Source organism: Nelumbo lutea, chromosome 4 (assembly GCF_056320005.1).
Source record: "Nelumbo lutea isolate HS-2025 chromosome 4, American lotus-T2T, whole genome shotgun sequence".
In the NCBI taxonomy this organism is placed as follows: domain Eukaryota; kingdom Viridiplantae; phylum Streptophyta; class Magnoliopsida; order Proteales; family Nelumbonaceae; genus Nelumbo; species Nelumbo lutea.
This window is the reverse complement of record NC_142687.1, coordinates 79463976-79483272: the sequence shown is the minus strand read 5'-3', so window position 1 is coordinate 79483272 and position 19297 is coordinate 79463976. Positions and strand designations below refer to the sequence as shown.

Sequence of the window (19297 nt, the reverse complement as noted above, 5' to 3'; positions counted from 1 at the left end):
AGGAGATCCATCATATGGATGGTTGGGCGAAATTTCAAAAATTTATTTCTCCCATCCGGAAATCCTATTCCCTGATTTAGAAAAAACTGCATTTTTTAAGGTTTGTTCTTAAAACAAACTGGACAAAATTTGAAACCAAGATTAGAGAGAGGAATACCTAATACGGAATCCATGCAAAAATCTCCTCCCAATGTAGGTGTTCACGCCAAAAAAGAGTACCAAATCCTTCATCCACTGAAAATGACACAGCTTAGGGTGAGGCAAGATCAGCAAGTGGTTCTTTAACAAGAATCAAATAGGGTAGTGAGCACAATTTCAAAATTGTTTCTTCCACCAAGAAACAATATCAAGATCAAATCTTGATCACTCCTAAAGGTGGAGATCAAACAGGGTAGGGTTGCAAGAGCAAAGAGGGAGAGAACTAGAAGTAGAAAGTAGTCAAACTGTGTATCCTTTTTCCAATTCGCCCTCCTCCTTTGTATAGACCTTAAAGAATTAATCTCCCAATCTGGTTAGGAGTTTCTTGATCCAAATCTTTATTTGGACCTGAACTCTTTAAGTGATAAAGCTCATCTCTTCTCTTATCTGCAAATCAGGATCAACTTCTCCTAATCCAACTAGAAGTTACCTAATCCAAATCGTTATTTGGATATGGACTCTTTAAGTGGATAAGAGTTATCCTCTTATCCTTATCTATTGATCCGTACCCAGATTTGCCCCCTATTCAGATAATCTAATTAACCTAGTTCGAATTGGGATTTAGGCCCATTAACCTTTCAAGCTCACTTCCTTTTAATGCCGGTTAGCTTGGCTCTCTTTGTATGGCATGGGACCCTATCATTGATCTCCACATAAGCCACATGGTTCAGCCTAGCCTCTATTACAAGGCCTGGCCAAATTCACTATTGAATACAATGAACCCCTAAGTTCATCAGTATGGGCTCTTAATGGGCCCAACATTTACACTAAATGGTCCTTAGGTCTAGTCATCTTATGAATGCCCAAGGACTATGGGCATATGTGAGATTAGCCATAAATGGTCTTACACTTAACCTCTCAGGCCTTAATGATCAAACACTGGCCAACAAGAGAGGACATTTCCCTCGGTTGCAAGGTATAGTTTTGCACTCTCTATTCACATGGATCCCAAGAATTAAAACATTTTGCAAACAATTTGAAACCATAGTATATATATATATATATATATATATATATATATATATATATATATATATATATATATGTTTATCTCTATATAAATATATTTTGCAAGACACATTTGAGATCCACTACTAGCAGTTTAGGTTTCCATTAGAGAGAATGCATTCCCCAATCATTCACTTTGATTGACAAAAGGGTTGATCATGTCACTATGATCACCCACTCAAGTGAATTCTCGGACTATCTCAACATACCGAGGTTTTGACCCCCTCTAAGGATCTCACTGATTGGCATATCAAAGACAACCCAATTCGACACCTAGTGCAGTACCATAATCGAGTCTAGGGGTTAGGTATAACATTCTAGTTTTTCTCATCTATCTCCAAGGTCTAGGGTAATACTAGAATTTGGTCCGGTTCAGGGTTTCAGGAAAACCCACACTGTATGTACCTCAGGTCTCACCCTAGCAGCTGAGACAAGCCACCCCAACCAACTTGGCGACACATCAATGTCAACCTTGGCATGATAAATCTCCTCAGATCTATCCAACGGCTGTGAAGATTCTAAACTAACACGAGTCTCATAATTGTCTAGTTTAAGGGTATTACATAGAAACACCAAATCATATGAATCAATTATGCATTTTTATTCATTTACAATAAATGTTATCAAGTACATCAATCTGATTGAAGCTAAGGGCATACATTGTCTAACAAAGAAACCACACAAAATCGAGAAGGTTTGTTGCACAAAATAGGAATGGTCAACTGCAAGCCCTTCTCTCTCAAAATCCTTGCCTATTTTAGTGAAAAAACTCTATTGAATCACAAACACTATAGCTGGGTGAGTTTCAAACACATCTCCCTCCACTTTCCCTATAAATAGAGGCCCAACTTGAGCTTGAAAGGGAAGATGACAGTTTTCCAACTTCTGTAACCCCCCATTCTACTTGAAATCTTGAAGTCCTTGTATTCAAGCTCAAGATTCATCCCCTACTTTCTAGACTTAACACCAGAAGCGTTCAGACCAACTCCTACCTTGCTAAAATTCCATTTGAAGTCCTTTCAATTGCTGGAATGTTGGTTTTAATGTTGTACATGGGAGGTAAGCCTCTCATTCCACTCTCTTTGCTTTTAATTTAATTATTTTAGATTGCTAAAGTCCTAAAATCCTGGGAAACTTGCATTCCCAAATTCATCCAGATTGAGAAAAAGAGGTAGATAGGTGAGAGTCTTAGGGAAACTAGTACCTAAGGCCCAATAACATCACCTCAAATCAATTTTGAGCGAAGTTTGGAACATTTTTGCCAGATTTTGAGAGTTTTGAACAATCCTATTAGTTCATGTTTTGCCAAAATTGGAGCTTGAACTTCTCTCGTTCCGGGCTGCTATAGCAAATTGGAAAGAGGGGTGCCTAACACCCTCCCTCTTTCAATCCTTGGAACCCAAGATCTTGGTTAAGTGCTCTCCTCGGTTAAGGACGAAGTCGCTATCAAAGGCTCAATTCGAATCTTTCCAAACCTGGAAATGAGGTCCCATTTCCTCTAAAAAATGGGTGGCGACTCCAACTCTTTGAGCCGATCATGAGCTTCCCGGAACTCACACCTTGTAAACCTGGATTTCTTGCAAGAAAATTTTCAGTACATTCAGCTGCACATCAGGAATATATCCTATACATGTATGTTAAATTCATAGGGAGATGTTCCCATGTGTATGTAGAGTTTTTGCTTTCTAGAGATCAATCCAAATCATTTATGTCACTCTTGGAATCCATCATAAATTTTCACAGTTTTAGAACAACCCTCTATAGTTGGCAAAAATTTAAATGAAAGGTAAAACCATGAAGAAAAGAGTCAAGATTCACCAAAAGGAAAAAGAATGAAGTATTTTCATACTTCTTTTGGTATTTAATTATGAGCTCTTGTTGTAACTCATGTACAAATATTTTCAGACATTCATACAACTTTGACCATTGTTTCAAAAACAAAATCTGTCATCAGCCCAGAAAAGCCAGAGCCAGGGAGAAGGCTTGGCCACTTGTGCAGTGTTGTTGATGATGTTGTCCTAATACACCCAAAGAAGGGCTGCTTGATTACTTGGGAGATAGTGAGTAGGAAAGTAGTGTCCATTTCTGGAATTCTAATGGGTATTTTATGATTAGACAACATTATGAGAAAGAAATGCTTTTCCCATCTTGTTTAAATTTTAATTCCTTTGTCAAGATTCAAATTTCAGCATTTTGTAAGCTTAAGATAAGCCTCAATGGCTTATTTATAAGTGATATCTAGTTTCTCTTTTCTTAGATTCAATTGGAGTTGGTGACTCCCTTAGGGTTGAGATGCTAGTAGCCTTGGAAGGTGTTCAAATTGACAAGGAATTGAACATTAAGTATAAAGTGACATAGGACTCGGTGCTAAGAATTTAGATTGTCCAAGAAGCTGGTTCTGTTGGAATGGCCCAGCCATAATCTTGTTTTAAATCAACCTCTAGACCACCATATTATAGAAGCTGTTGGTTGGGTCAATGACCCATGGACCTGGACAATGAACAGTGAACAATTCACCAAGCTGACATGTTCAATGGGTCACTAGTTTTATATTATTTTTAATTATTTTTAATTTTTTTTTATTTGTATAATGATGACATCAGGGGTTGATCTAGATGGCTGATCTGCTGACCCATTGACCCAGAGGATAAATGGTTCAACCTTCAGGTGTAATGCAGTGTCAGATAATGCATCTTTGGTGTTTTGGTTCTTACCATTTTGGTAAAACCATCACTAACGGCATTTTTTGAGCTTACATGGTCAAATAGCGTATACCTCAAATTCACCCAACAAGTGCTTGACATTTGAACCTTTTTTTATTCATTGTTAAAAAATGAACAGGGCAAGAAACCCACTCAATTGTGGACTAAACTTCCATCAATGCGATAACAAATTCTTAACCTCATGGAATTTCAATTTGTACAACTCATTTTGGTTGGTTGCTTTCTATTATGGTACCAATTAATTTTTTCTCTTGTTCCACAACTTGGTTTTTAACTGTGGTTTCTAATCAGGCTTGATTTTGCTTATTATCTTTTATTTCCAGCTCTATCGGCACAAAGTGGATGATCAGTATGAGAGTGGCCTGTTGTCTATAGTTCATTCCATTCTACTTTCCATCCATGAAGCAGATCTTCACGCAATCAAGTCAAGCCCATGTAATGCCAGCTATATCAGGTTTTCTTTGGCAAAGCTCCTGAGATCCTATGGTTATGATGCTGCTGTATGTGCATCCAAGTGGCAAGGTTCTGGAAAGGTCCCTGGAGGTATGCCGGCAAATCAATCGATCTTGTGCTACTCTGGTGTCTTTTTAGTGTTTCAAAGTGCATAATAGTGGGAGTCTATCTTGAATCACATGTCATCATATTCTATGATAAGCATTACATGCATAGCAGGCTTGAATACTCACGTTATGCATCCATCTTGTCTGATGTTTTAGAACAGAAATGACCTGTCTTTACATGTTTCTAATCATCTGACAAGCTTATCTTCCATTAAAAAAATGAGATGGATCAGCTTTAGGGGCCATTTGATAACATTTGAAGTGGCTTAACTGAAAAGCTTATTGCTTTTGTCATTTAGGCTCAGTTTGGAAGAAGTACAAATACAAGGTTTAGAAATATGCCATATAAGGTTTTGCACCATACATATTTGTATTTATGCTCTTCCCAAACAGAGGCTTAGCAAATAAGTTGGGCTCATGTTAGGGTTGGGCCCCATTTTCTTGCTTTGGCTAATCTGGAGTCAAATGGCAACTGGCAAGCGATGCCCCATCCATGCTATCTGATTTTTTTTTCAAGATTAATTTTGTCATTTGATGGCCAATGTGCAGGAAAGCACATGGATGCAATACAAGAAGTCGAGCTGAGCAACAGAGAGAGTTCAGACGACTCCAGTGAGGACAATGAAGTCAGAACCAACAATAATACTGTAAATGAACTGAAACCCAACAAAATTAAAGCCAGTAGACCTGCTCCATTAGACGTTCTTAACCGTGTAAACATAAACAACACACTCGAGACCCTGCGCTCCACCATAAAATGCTTCCTCAAGGTTTCCGAAAGCACGGATTAATTTGAGTTTCAGTAAAAAGAATCTGAAGAATACTAGATGGATATGTGATAAATATAATTCCATTAAGTGTTTTCCTCTTACCTTCTAACCATACTGATGATCATCATTTTTAATGAATGAACCAACTTTATCAATCTCTTGGCATTCTCCAAGATAATGAATAAATATGACAAGGTCAAATTCCCACTCTACTGCCAAAATTTTATTGCTTTCTGTTAACTTTTGGTTAAGAACCTGTTTCACTCCCATTTCCCAATTGTTGCATATTACTTCACATGGTGCATCAAAAGCTTACCTGAACATGGTGGACAAGTCCTATCTTGGCAGCTCCGATGAGGTGAGCCTTAAGTATATTGCAATCTATCTGAGCATTAGAATGGTTTCTGCACTTGCATTTGTTACCTAATGATATACTTTTCAAGCAGCTTCATGTTTTAAGAACAGGGCCTTATTGAGGTTTACATTGTCTGATTACCTAATTTTCCATAAAACTGGACTTAATCTTGCTTTTTCTTTGGCTTTGTAGGTTACCGGGTCATGAAGAGGATTTGCATCGGAAGATGTGTTACATTATTCAAGAAGCTTTTTTTAATGTCTTGTACTTTTTTTTTATGTAGAGTGGCATTTTTGTAATTTCAATGAAAAAAGGCAAAAAAAAAAAAAACTGTTAGATTCCATTTCCCTCATCCTCATACCCTCTTACGAACACATTTCAGCTTAATATATTTATATAGATTGTATTTAAGCAATTTGTTTTGGATATTATAATAATTAATCTATTAATTAACAGTTTTTTTTTCAATTTGCATTTTTTATTTAAATTGATTTTTATGCATTATTTGCCATGAGATTTGTATTAAACAGGTACAAACAAAACATTGAAATCAAATTGATATAAATAATACAAAAAAAAAAAATAACGGAGGTCATACAACCGCTGCCTTAGACATAAAAGCAATCTAAATCGGCAGTCTAGACCGCCACTTAAAAAGCAGAAGCAACATTTCGATGAACCTAAGGCGGTGGTCCAAACCGCCATCTAAAATCGGAAGCCACATTTCGACAAACCTAAGGCGGCGGTCCAAAGAGATCTAAGCTGGCGGTCACGATCGCCACCTAAAAACGGAAGCAACATTTCAACGGACCTAAGGCAACGATCCAAAGAGATCTAAGTTGGCGGTCCAGACCGTCACCTAAAAAGCGGAAGCAACATTTTGACGGGCCTAAGGCGACGGTCTAAAGAGATCTAAGCTGGTGGGTGCCGACTTTGACCGTTTTTCTTATAGTGGAGTCCCTTCATGATTAGTTGTTGGTAGAGATTGGTCGTCAATGAATGTGTTCATCACTAGAGAAGGTTGCAATAGGTACTTAGGGTTTGAAGGTTTGAGCTTTATTTGGGCAGCAATGTGGAAGTGAAATTGGGGAGGGGAGAGGAGATCGTGCACATGGGTAGCTTGCATGAACTCAGATTCAATACTCATAAAATGGTGCTTACATCCTTCTCACAATGAGATTGGCTTGGGTGCTCACAAGACTATGTTCACACTATATGCACATCCCTTATAGTGTAAAACATACAAGTATAGAGATATTCCCAATGCAAAGTTGCAAGGGATTGTGTGAACAGTATAAACACAGTCTTGTGAGCATTGAAACTGATCTCTCTCACAACCACTTCCAACTATATATTGGGAATATTTTCATATTTGTATCATTTTATTCATGGGTGATATTCCCAATGCATAGTGTCTGTGAGTATGGTGTGAGCATCTTTCTGTGAGGACTGAATCCGATTTTAACTTAAAGAGTCCGGATCTGATCCTCACAAAGCATGCCTCACATCGAGTCAAACTGGACCGTACAAACGGCCCAAAACGTTTTAGGAATGGAGGGCCCATTTGTGTTAAGTGGGGCCACCCAAATGGTATGGTTAGAAGAAAAGCCAGAGGTATGTTCGTAAGTAACCCTTCTGCAATCTGGCCTCCTCTTTCCTGAAACAGGAACGCAGAGAAGGAGACGGAGAGAATTTAATCCATGGCTGGAAATCAAGAGGAGCTTGACGGAGTACTCCTTTACTACAAATATGCATCCGTTCCTGACGTTCAAGAACTCGCTAACTTTTACGAGTCGAACTGCAAATCACTCGGTCTACTTGGTCGAGTTCGTCTGGCTCCAGATGGCGTCAATGTCACTGTAAGTTGCCGTTTTTTTCCTTTTCCTCTTCGTTTTACCTTGTCGTTTTATACTTTTTAAAAACTAGAAAGCGCTTTGATAATGAGTTGACTCCTTGGTATTTCGTATTGGTTTTGTATTTCTATTGCGCGCCGTTTGCAGAATGTTGCATATAACCTGTTAAATTGATAGTTTCCCTGGATTTCTTTAGTTTATTAAATACCAGACTTATTTTAAATCTTCTTTATTTTACATTTTTAATTATACAAATCGATTTCTTTGGTGGCAATCAGAAATGCCAGTCAACTATTATTGGGGTCTCCAGCAGTCCAGCTCAGTGTGAGGTGGTAAAAGGATATTTCTTTCCATACATAAGCCAGAATTACTTACTCAGCTCGGGGGTGGGGGACTCATACCACTATGCCATGACCAATATTTATTATTGCAAATTTAGCTAAGATGTTGAAAAAAAAAAAAAAACTAAACTTAGCCAAGATGTAACTTGTCAGTGGCAGCATTACCTTCTTTTATGTTTTGAAGCTGTACATCTTCAAATTTATAAGGTGGATATAGTCAACTAAAAGGGTTTTAAAGGAGGCTTTGTTAAGTTAAGCCTTCATAGAATTAGACCGCAAAGTAAGAGCCACTTCTAATTTTCTTTTTTGATAGATAAGAGCCACTTCTAATTTTGAATCTTGAGTTTCCTATTCTGGGAGCAAGTTGCGTGCCACATATAACAAGACAGTTTTGGAAAAGATGTCCAAAATAGTTAGCAATGCAATCTCCTTTTTGGTTCAATATAAGTTCTCCTGCATGTGATAAACTATAGGTAGAAGAAGCTGGTCTATTAGTATCATAGTTGTCAAGGTGCCTAATTTGAAACCCTAATATGAACCAAGTTTACCTGATACAGAGTACACAAATTGCAGCTCCCAAAGTTGTAGTTCACATCCAATATCAGACCTAGATCGACTTCCAATTGAAGATGGCGCAATTGAATATGTGAAGTTGATTCAACAACACTGTTTCTGCTGATTTGAACTCCAATTGCTTGGGATTTGATGCATCTATGTGAATCTTCTTTTCCGAGATGATGGAAATTAGTCTTTAATAAGGCTGGTTCGAACTAGGGTTTTTGGATTAGGACTTAATCCTTATATTAGAATGGGGGCTCCATACCCATTATCAAACCCATATTTGATCCATATAAGTCGTTATATGACTTCTTTAACTAGTCTTACTAGTAATGGGCCCAAGCTCATTTTCTTTAGTGGTTCACATACATAGGTGTTGCATGGCATCTTAGGCCTGATTATTGTGTGGCGTGGGACCTACAAAGGTCTCACACAAATCCATATGAGTTCAACCTTTGTCTAGAAAGAGATAAGCCGAATTCACTGCACAAGGGCAGTGAACCCTTGAGCCAAGCAAGTTGGGATTAGTTTGGGCCCAATATTTAAGTCTAAGTGACCCTTGGGTTCAATTACCTATGAAATCCAAGGGCTCAATCTGGGCCCTTAACCTCTCAACCCTAAATAATCAAAACCTGCTTACAGGAAAGGACCTCTTCCTTGACTATAAAATGTAGTGCCACACCCTTTGCTCAAATGGATCTTGGGATTGAAACCTTTTGCAAACCTTTTTTAGAAAATAACATATATAAGTATAAATACACTTTGCAAACCTGATTTCAAATACATTTGAAATCCACTACCGACAGTTTTAAGTTTTCATTAGAGAGAGTGTAAACCTTGATGTTCACTTGGACAAAGGGGCTAATCCTATCACTATGATCACTCACTCAGGTAATATTCTAAACTGCTTCAAAATACCTAGATATTTGCCATATATGGATCTCACTGGTTGGCATATCAAAAACAGCTTAGTCCAAGACTTAATGTAGTATCATAATCAAGTTTGGGGTTAAGTGCAATTTTTCAGTTTTGCCCATCAATCTCCAAGGTCCAGGGCACAACTGGGAATTAGTCTAGGTTCAGTGCTTCTCACAAACACCCATTAGCTGTGCTTGTGGTCTAATCTTAGTAGCTGAGACAGGTTGCTTCACCAATTTGGCAGCACATTGGTGTTAGCCTTGTTAGGATAAGCTCCCAAGTTTATCTAATGGCTGAGAATATTCTAAACTAACACAAGTCTCATAGATGTGTATTTGAAGGAGTAATTCACAAAAACATACTAGTTTGAACATAGAACAATAAATGTATTCATGTTATTATGTATAAATGTTTGTGTACATCAATTTGGATGAAGCTAAGGGCATACACTGTCTAATACTTCTTCCACACTAAAGCTTCTTTCTAAAAGGACTGCTTGTGTTTCTGCACTATGATCCAATATGTCTCTCCCATTTCCAGGTTCCTTTCTCCTATGGAGGCAAATATTGACTTAAAATGATCCACAAAACTCTTGACAACTTCCTCCTTTGAAGTTATCACCCAACTGTCATTCTCAATGCCACTGAGTGAAAGAATTTTGTGTTATCATCTCCCTCCAAAAGCCACTTACATCTTGATTTTTGTCTCCAAGATATTTCTTCCTTCCTCAAAATCTCCTCTAATTCCACTTTTAGATTCCATCTTTCTAATCTTTCCTCCACACTACCCTAATGTATTCAAGTGATTCCATATCTTTCATGTATCTATGTGTTTTCAAAACGTATCCCTATCCATATCCAAGCTGTCCAACATGATACACAATACCGGTGTTTTAATACTTGAAAGAAAAAGGTACACAAAAAGGACCCTTAGGAAGTGGCGGCCCATTCTTTTTGTTCTGCGGCCTATAATTGGGTTTTTTTGATTACTTTCATGCAGATTTGTTGTTGTTGTGTTTAATATAAACTCTTTTTTGGCATAATACATAGACTGAAGTTCAGCTCATCAGACCCTGTTGCATAAAATTACATGGTGAATGGTGACAGGCAGTTGAATTGAGCTGCAATTTATATTATATTTTACCTTTTCCCTTTTGATTTTTCTTGTATTCTTCTTATGTGGATTCAATCAACTTTTGAGGTTTTACTGGCCTCTTGTAATTCGATTAATGTTCTTCTCTTTCACTTAATTGGTAGTGGTGAAAAATGGCAACATTGCCATGATCATTCCATATATCAATTTATTATTTTTTATGCAATTTCTTTACTGATCCTTTTCTTTTAATATTTGAGAATTTCTGCTTTATTACTAGGTTGGTGGAAAGTTATCCTCATTGGAGAAGCATATTGCCATGGTCAAATTGAATCACTTATTCGAGGGAACTGATTTCAAGCTTGCATCTTGCCATTGCCCTACAAATAACAGGATTGCTAAAGAATGTGGATTCACATCTCTTTCGATTCGAGTTGTCAAGGTTTTTCTAATTATCTTATCATTTCTTAGATTTTTGAAATTATATTCAGTTGATTGATGGTTGGGTTGTTCATAGAGCTTCTTGTGCTTTCACTTTTGGGGAGTCCAAGTGACCACCAAAGCTATATAGGAAAAATGCCATACAGGGGGACATCTCTTACACCGATTATTCTTAATTTCTAAAAATTGTAGCTAATGATGTTTTTTTTTTATCCGTTTGTTCCTTTCTTTTTCCCTCCTTTCTCCTTTTTTACTAGATTGTGGATATAATTTTGTCATATGCCTATAGGGTGTGTCTTGGCTTGATTATTTAATTGCATGGTAATATGGACACTGTCATCTTTGTATATGGGGAATACTGCATTGGATCCAGTTCTTTGGTAATTCTCTCTGGATGCTAATGGCGTGCTTGTATTTCCATGCCTTTGTATGACTATTTGATCGCATTACTCAATTATTAATAACACCTTTTTCCATTGATGATATGCTAGAAAATTTAATATAAAGTGGGGGAGGGGAATGTACATGAGAAAAAGTACAACCAAAAACAAAAGGCCTCTATGACATTGAGAATTACAAAGGCATAGTATTTGCACTATACAAAAAATCCCTGTCCACCCCAGATTTAGCAAGAGTATCAACCAATGAATTCATTTCCCTTGGAAGCCATCTAAAGGAGCAGTTTAGAAAGGCTGAGAGATCATGGATCTAATGAAGGAAGTTAGCAAGTCTCCAAGTGCTGAGGTCCCTAACAGCCCAGGCTGCCCAGCCAATCGCATTTCTAGTTACCTTCCACTGTTATAGATGTGGCTAGAGGTGTCAATAGGTTGGGTCTGGTTCGGGATAGGCTGTACCAGTCCTGAACCAATTATTAATCAGTTCCATATGACAGACCCAGAACCGTGCCATTTATTAATTGGGAGTTTGGGACAATCGGGTCTGACCCGATTATACTTGAGATCCATAATACCTATTATATAACAATTTAAAACTTTGTTTTTGATAATATAACCTTAATAAAAATGATTATGTTGGTAAAATAAATGTTTTAACCAGAATTATCTTCTATACAATCTATGAAATTTACCCTTGTGGACATAAAATATAACAAAAGTTACAAGAAGATCAGGTGGCCTTTATATATTATTAGCTATATAATTGGTTTGTGTCTGAATCAGTTTGGAACAGCAAGAGCCTGACCCGACCCAATTATTAATTGGAACAAAACCATAGAACTAGAACTGACATGATTGGTTCAGTCTGGTAGATGCGATCTATTGACAGCCTTAGATTTGGCTGAGATACACTTTTTTATTTGATCAGCAAAAGTTATCGTTAAAGATGAAAATTAATGATAATACAATTGTTGAAGATGAAAGAATGGTAGGATCCATCTAATGGACGCCATAAAGGTTGCGGAATGGGTGGGCGAATTTCAAAAATTTCCTACCTTCTCCCAACTGGGAATCATATTCCCTAAATTTAGAATACAATATTCAAGGATCCTACTTGAACCATAATCAAACCAGATTTGTACCAAAAGACAAATGGGAGGAATATACCTGATCCGGAGAAGCACTATCTCCCAAAGTTGGTGTTCACGCCCAAAGAATGCTCCAAGATCCGTTCCTGCTGAAGATGACATAGCTGTGGATGGAACAGAACCAGTAGAGTGCGTCCTACACACTGGATCCTTCACAAGAATCCTCTGGAAGTACTAAACACTGAATCTTTTTCAGTCTTTCTTGCAAGACTGATGTCAAGAACAGATTTCTTGACTTTCTTTTTCTGCAAAGATCTAATCTTGCAAAAACAGATGGCGGCGGCAGGAGGAGAACTCCAAAAGCGAAAAAGCTGAACTGCTTCTTCTTTCTTTTTTTGGAGTATGAGATCTGATCTCAATTCGCAGGAACCTTTCTTGCGATTTCTCTTGGTTCGAAATCTGTTGTATTTCTCTCCTTTTTTTTGGTTAGGGTTTCTCCTCCTTTCTTCTTGCTTAAGAATCCTCCTAATTAGGAGTTATCCCAATCCAAATCAGTATTTGGATAGGGGATAATCTTAATCCTATCTGCAGATAAAGTTGGTCTCCAAGAGTGGATAAGGCTAAAGGCCCAATCATTTTACTAACATTAATCTCAGATTCGCCCCAAGGATGGGTGATCATATCAGCCCACCTCGAAATGGGCTTCTGGCCCATTAAATGTTCAGTGTCTAATTACTGATTTGGATTGGGATGCAGTTGAAGCTAGAGGAATTAGTTGGGTGGCTGCTCACAAATTTGACCCAGACATTGTTTTAATGCAGGAATCCAAGAGAATGGAGTTTAATAATAGATGGGCAAGGAGTATTTGGAAAGCTAGAGGAATTAGTTGGGTGGCTGCTCCCTCTTGGGGTTTCTTAGGGGGGATAGTGACAGTGTGGAAGAGGGATGCAGTTGAAGGATTGGAGGAACTAATTGGAAAATACTCAGTATCACTGAAGTTCAAGCAGCAAGAGGATGGGTTTGTGTGGGTGCTCACAAATTTTTATGGACCAAATGACTATAGGGAGAGAAAAGAATTATGGGAGGAGTTGGATGATATTAGAGGGCTATGGGATGGTCCTTGGTGTGTGGGTGGGGACTTTAATGTGATTAGATTCATGGAGGAAACCAATAATACCAATCAAAGGGTGACAACTAGTATGAGGAAGTTTAACCAGTTTGTGGATGCATTTGAACTTAAAGAGATACCTTTAGCCCACAAAACATTCACTTGGTCAAATCTCCAACCGAATCCCATTTGCTCCAAGTTAGATAGGTTCCTATTCTCTTTGGATTGGGAAGAACATTGGGGGAACTTGGATTCTAGAGCTCTTCCAAGATTGACCTCTGACCATTGGCCTATAGTGATTAGCAAGGTGCAAAGGAGGAGTGGTGGATCCTCCCCTTTTAGGTTTGAAAATATGCGGTTATCCCATCCTGGTTTCATTGAAAGAGTAAGGGAATGGTGGAATGAGTGTAATCCAGGGGTGAAATGGGAAGGGATGAGGTTCCATAAGAAATTACAATTTTCGAAAGCAAAAATCAAGGAATGGAATCAATTGGAGTTTGGAAGGCTTGAAGAAAGAAAGAAAACTTTGATGGACCTACTTGAGAGCTTAGATCAGAAAGAAGAAAGGGGTGATTTTGGAGAGGTAGACAGGGAACAAAGGAGAGGTTTGAGAAGACAATTAGAGGACTGCCTACATAAGGAGGAAATAAGATGGAGGCGAAAATGTAGATGTAAATGGTTGCAAGAGGGAGATAGGAATACCAGGTTTTTTCATTCTTTGGCTAATGGGAGGAGGAGAAATTCTATTTCAAAACTGGAGGTGGATGGAGCTAAGTTAACACAACAAGAGATTGTAGGAGCCCTTGTAGGACATTTTAAATCCATTCTAAGAAGGCCTGTGAATAGGGGGTGTGGTTAGAAGGTTTGGACTGGCCAGATGTAGGGGTTGATAACAGGAGGAGGTTGGAAAGAAGGTTTGAGTTGGAAGCAATTAAGGTGGCTGTATTTTCTATGGATAGAACAAAAGCTCCAGGTCCGGATGGTTTCACAATGGCTTTTTACCAAGACTGCTGGGATACATTGAAAGGTGATCTACTGATGGTGTTTGAGGAATTTCACAGGAGAGGAGTGATTAACCGGGGTGTGAACTCCACCTTTCTAGCTTTGGTTCCGAAAGGAAAGATGCGTTCCATCCAAAGGATTTCAGGCCAATCAGTTCGGTAAATAGCTTGTACAAAATCCTTGCAAAGGTTTTGTCTCTGAGATTGAAGGAAGTATTGCCTGATATCATTACACCAAATCAAGGAGCGTTTGTGAGTGGAAGACAAATTACACATCAAATCCTAATTGCGAATGAGAGTGTTGAAAATGTCAGGAAGGATGGAAAGAAGGGTGTGGTATGTAAATTGGATTTGGAAAAGGCATATGATTTGGTAGATTGGGATTTTTTTAAGGAGAGTTATGATCAATTTTGGATTTGGGGCTAGATGGTGCAAATGGATTATGGGGTGTTTTCGGAATTGTCATTATTCTATACTTGTGAATGGGACAGTGGTAGATTTCTTTCCAGCAATTAGGGGTATAAGACAATGGGATCCCCTATCTCCATTCTTGTTCACTCTTATTTCTGATGTTTTGGGGAGATAGAATTTATAAAGCAGGCTCTAGGGGTCTCATTAGAGGATGGAGAGTTGGAAGGGAGGAAACCACCCTCACCCATCTACAGTTTGCAGACGACACAATTCTGTTCTGTGAAGGGGGAAAATTGGAATATATTAGGAACATGAAATTGGTGATACTACTTTTTGAACAAATGTCAAGCTTGAAGGTGAATAACTGTGTGGAATATGAAAAGGGGAAGAACCTGCAAGGTCTTTTCGCTCCTTTTTTTCAGGTGGCATATGAAAAGGGGAAGAACTATCCAGAGAGGACTGAGGGCAGCAATCTGTTGGTCCCTATGGGAAGAAAGAAACTCTAGGATTTTCTTGGAAGTAGAGAGAAGTGCTGAAGATCTGAGGGTTCTAATCCATATAAGGGCTGTACATTGGATGAAATCCCTAAAGCTATTCAAAAATTATACAGTGGATGATATGCTGAGGAAGTGGGGTGAGGTTGCTAGCTGTACCTAGACTAAAACAGTAATGAGTGTGTCTTGGACTCCCCCACCTCCGGGTTTCATAAAACTAAACTTCGATGGTAGTAGTAGAGGGAACCCTGGATCTTCAAAGTTTGGGGGTGTTTTCAGGGATGAGAATGGGGTTGTTTCTGTCGTGTTCTCAAGTCCAGTTGGAGTGGGTGACTCTCTTAGAGCTGAGATCCAAGCAGTTATGGTTGGAGTTTAGAAAGCTAGGTAGATGGATATCGGGAAACTCATAATTGAAGGGGATTTGGAGGTGGTGGTAAGTTGGTTGAATAAAGATGATAGTGGTTTATGGAGTTATAGCAATGTGAGGAGGAAATTTAGATGGCTGACTCGAGAAATGGAAGTTAAAGTTGAAGGGATGGGATATCCATCACATGGACGCCCAAAGATTGTGGAATAAGGGGGCGAATTTCAAAAATTTTTCTCTCCCTTCAACTGGGAATCGAATTCCCTATTTAAAAAATCATATTTTCAAGGATCATTCTTGAACCATAAACTGAACCAGATTTGAACCAAAAGGAGTAGGGAGGGATTATACCTGATACGGAGAAGCAGTATCTCCCAATGGAGGTGTTCACGCCCAAGGAAGGATCCAAAAATCTGCTCCCACTGAAGATGGCGCAGTGCAGGGTGGAGCAGAATCAACAGTGTTCTTCCAAAAGAACTTGAGGCTTCGCAAGAATCAACTTGATGGCTTATGAATACAACTCCAACCAATCTTTTCTCCAAAAGATTGGTATCAAGATCAAATCTTGATTTTTCCCAAGAACTGGAGATCGAACTGCTGGAGGCCGGCGGCTGCAGGAAGGAGGCGGCAAGAGTGGGTTTGCAGGGTGCATAATTCTCTCTTGTAATCTCAGCTCTGAAGACAAGAGTGTGTTGGTTGCATGTGTAAAGGCTGCCGCCCCCTCCTCTTATAATCTCAAAGGGATCAACTCCTAATCCTATTAGGAGTTGCTAACCCAAATCATATTTGGATTAGAAGTCCCTTTAAGTGATAAGGGATAACCCTTATCTTATATGCAGATTAGATCAGCCATCTCCTAATCTAATTAGGAGGCTTCCAAATCTAAATCTTATTTAGATCTTGGACTCTCTAAGTGGATAGGGTCTGGGCCCAATCCTATCAGCTGATCCATCTCAGAATTCGCCCCTTTAAGTGACTAATCAAATTAGCCCAGTTCGAAATGGGCTTAAGGCCCATTTCAGGTTATGTATTCATTTAGCCTTCCAAACTGCTGCCCAGTTGGGCTTTCTTGTATGGCGTGGGACCCAAACATTGATCTACACATCAGCCACATGGGTTCGGCCCAGCCTTTGTTACAAGGCCTGGCCGAACACACTGTTATGGATAGTGCACCCCTTGAAAACCATCTCATGGTCTCTATGAGCCCAACACTTACCCTAAGTAGTCCCTGGGCCAAGCCACCTTGTAACACCTAGGGACTGTGGGCAGATGCAAGATTAGCCCATCAGGTATTATTCTCAATGGTCTTACACTTAACCTCTCAGCCAATAATGATCATACACTGCCCGACAAGAGAAGACCTCTCCCTCGGCTGCAAGGAACAGTGTTGCACTCTCTCTTATATGGATCCCGGGAATTAAAACCTTTTGCAAATCATTTAGAAACCATAATATATATACTTTTATATCTCATATAAAATATATTTTGCAAACTAAATCTCAACGATTGAAATCGACTGCCGGCAGTCTTGGTTTACATCAGTGAGAGTGCATCCCCGATCATTACCTTTGTCCGACAAAGGGGCTGATCCTGTCACTATGATCACCCACTCAGATGAATTCTCAGACTGTCCCAACATACCCAGGTTTTGACCCCCGCTAAGGATCTCACTGATTGGTATATCAAAGACAGCCCAATCCGACACCTAGTGCAGTATCATAATCGAGTCTAGGGGTCGGGTGTAATTTTTCAGTTTTGCCCATCAATCTCCAAGGTCCAGGGCAATACTGGAAATCTGGTCCAGTTCAAAGATTCAATTAATCCTACACTATAAATGCCTAGGGTCTCACCCCGGCAGCTGTGACAAGCCACCCCAACCGACTTGGTGGCACCACAGTGTCAGCCTTGTTAGGATAGGTCTCCCCAGACCGACCCACTGACTGTGAACATTCTAAACTAACACGAGTCTCATTAAGTGTCCAGTTTAAGGGTATTACACAGAAACATACCAAGGGAACATGAATCAAATATGCACTTTTATTCATTTACAATAAACTCATAAAGTACATCATCTTGATTGAAGCTAAGGGCATACAAAACTGTCTAACAAAAGTTAGATGGGTTAAAAGATCAGCTAACTCTTTTGTTGATGGGTTAGCTAAACAAGGGGTGAACAGGGTTTCAATGTTCTAGGCACAAATGTAATTTAATTTTTCCTTTTTTCATTTTTCTCTTTCTCTATTGTTTCCTTTCTTGGGGCTCAAGCTATTTTTGGAAGATAAGAAAGTTTGTCTTCCTCTTTGTAATTTTATTGTGATAATTAATGAATTCTGTTATTGATAAAAAAAAAATCCTCAAAGACCTCCATCAAATCATCTTTTATGACATTCCAACAATCCTGGTAAAAAGCCAATGAGCATCCATCTGGGCCTGGAGCTTTTGATCTTTCCATTGAAAACACCGCTTCATGGATATCTTCCAAACTAAAATTCCTTTCTAAGAGAGTTGAGTGAGTTTCAAGTATCCTAGCCCAATCTAGGTTCGAACTTTCCCCATTTCTCCTTGCTAAGGTGGCAAAAATTGCTTTTAAATGGCACACAAAATCTTAACAATTTCCTCCTCCTTGCTAAAAGTCTATCCTGCAACCTCAATACTGGATTAAGTTCTTTCTTCTTCCATTTGCTAGTGAGTTGAAGAATTTTGTGTTGCCATCCCCTTCTAAGAGCCACTTACATCTTGATTTTTGTCTCCAAGAAATTTCTTCCTTTTTAAGGTTCTCCTATAAATCCACTTTTAATCTCCACCTTTTTGATCTTTCCTTCACCAAACATTCTCTCCAAGACTCCTTAAGGTCAACCTTTTCAATCATTTTTGTAATTCTTTCCTTTGAATCCTCTGATCTTCCGAATTCTTGTTCCATTCTTTTATTCTTCCTTAGAGAAACTTTAATTTCCTGTTGAAGTTGAGCCCCATGTTCTCCAAATTGTTCCCACTTTTTGACCACCATTCTTTAACTTTTTCAATATATTCAGCCACATATTTTCAAACCTAAAGGGAGTAGGCCTCCCCTGACGGATCTCTTCAAAAAGACAAAGAGGACAGTGGTTTCAGGAAGTGTCTTCAAGACTAGGCTGCCCCAAAGGTCCTCCTAATCTATTGAAAAAAAGGAACCTGTCCAACTTAGAGCACACTGGATTTCTCCTGGAAAATTAGACCAAGTAAAGGTAGCTTGCAACAGAGTTGGTTATTTCAGTTCCAAAGATTCTATCAAAGCATTTAATTTGGCTGAGATACACTTAGCAGCCCTCAAACCAATCAAAAGAGCTCTCACTTCTGCTTTAGAAGCATCTGAGATCCCAATTAGCCCATTGAAAGCCCATAACAGACTGCCATCAAAATTAAGAATAAGGCCTCCAATGCTAGCATCCACCCTGTGGTTAGAAATAGATCTGCGGATACTATCAAACCTAGGGATAAAATCTGCATTCTGCCTAGGGTTGAGGTTGGAGCAGCAATAGAGATCCCTAGGAGTGGAATTCAGAACTTCCAGAAGATCCCTATTCAAATCATCATAGCTTATTCCTTTGAAATGCTTGCATATAATAGCATCCAAGAGAAA

At 38.8% G+C, this 19297-nt stretch overlaps 1 protein-coding gene across 2 annotated transcripts in view; it reads left to right on the top strand.

Annotated features, from left to right (window-relative positions):
- Nucleotides 1–7189: 7189 nt before the first annotated feature.
- LOC148861232 (rhodanese-like domain protein) overlaps nucleotides 7190–19297 on the top strand; it is a 97793-nt gene continuing 85685 nt past the window's right edge. The window contains exons 1-2 of one of the 2 annotated variants that reach the window (XM_088986776.1): nucleotides 7190–7473; nucleotides 10657–10818. In XM_088986776.1, the coding sequence (XP_088842902.1) occupies nucleotides 7315–7473; nucleotides 10657–10818 (321 nt within the window). In that variant the 5' untranslated portion in view covers nucleotides 7190–7314. The remainder of the gene's footprint in view (nucleotides 7474–10656; nucleotides 10819–19297) is intronic. The other variant, XM_088986775.1, reaches the window with a different exon arrangement.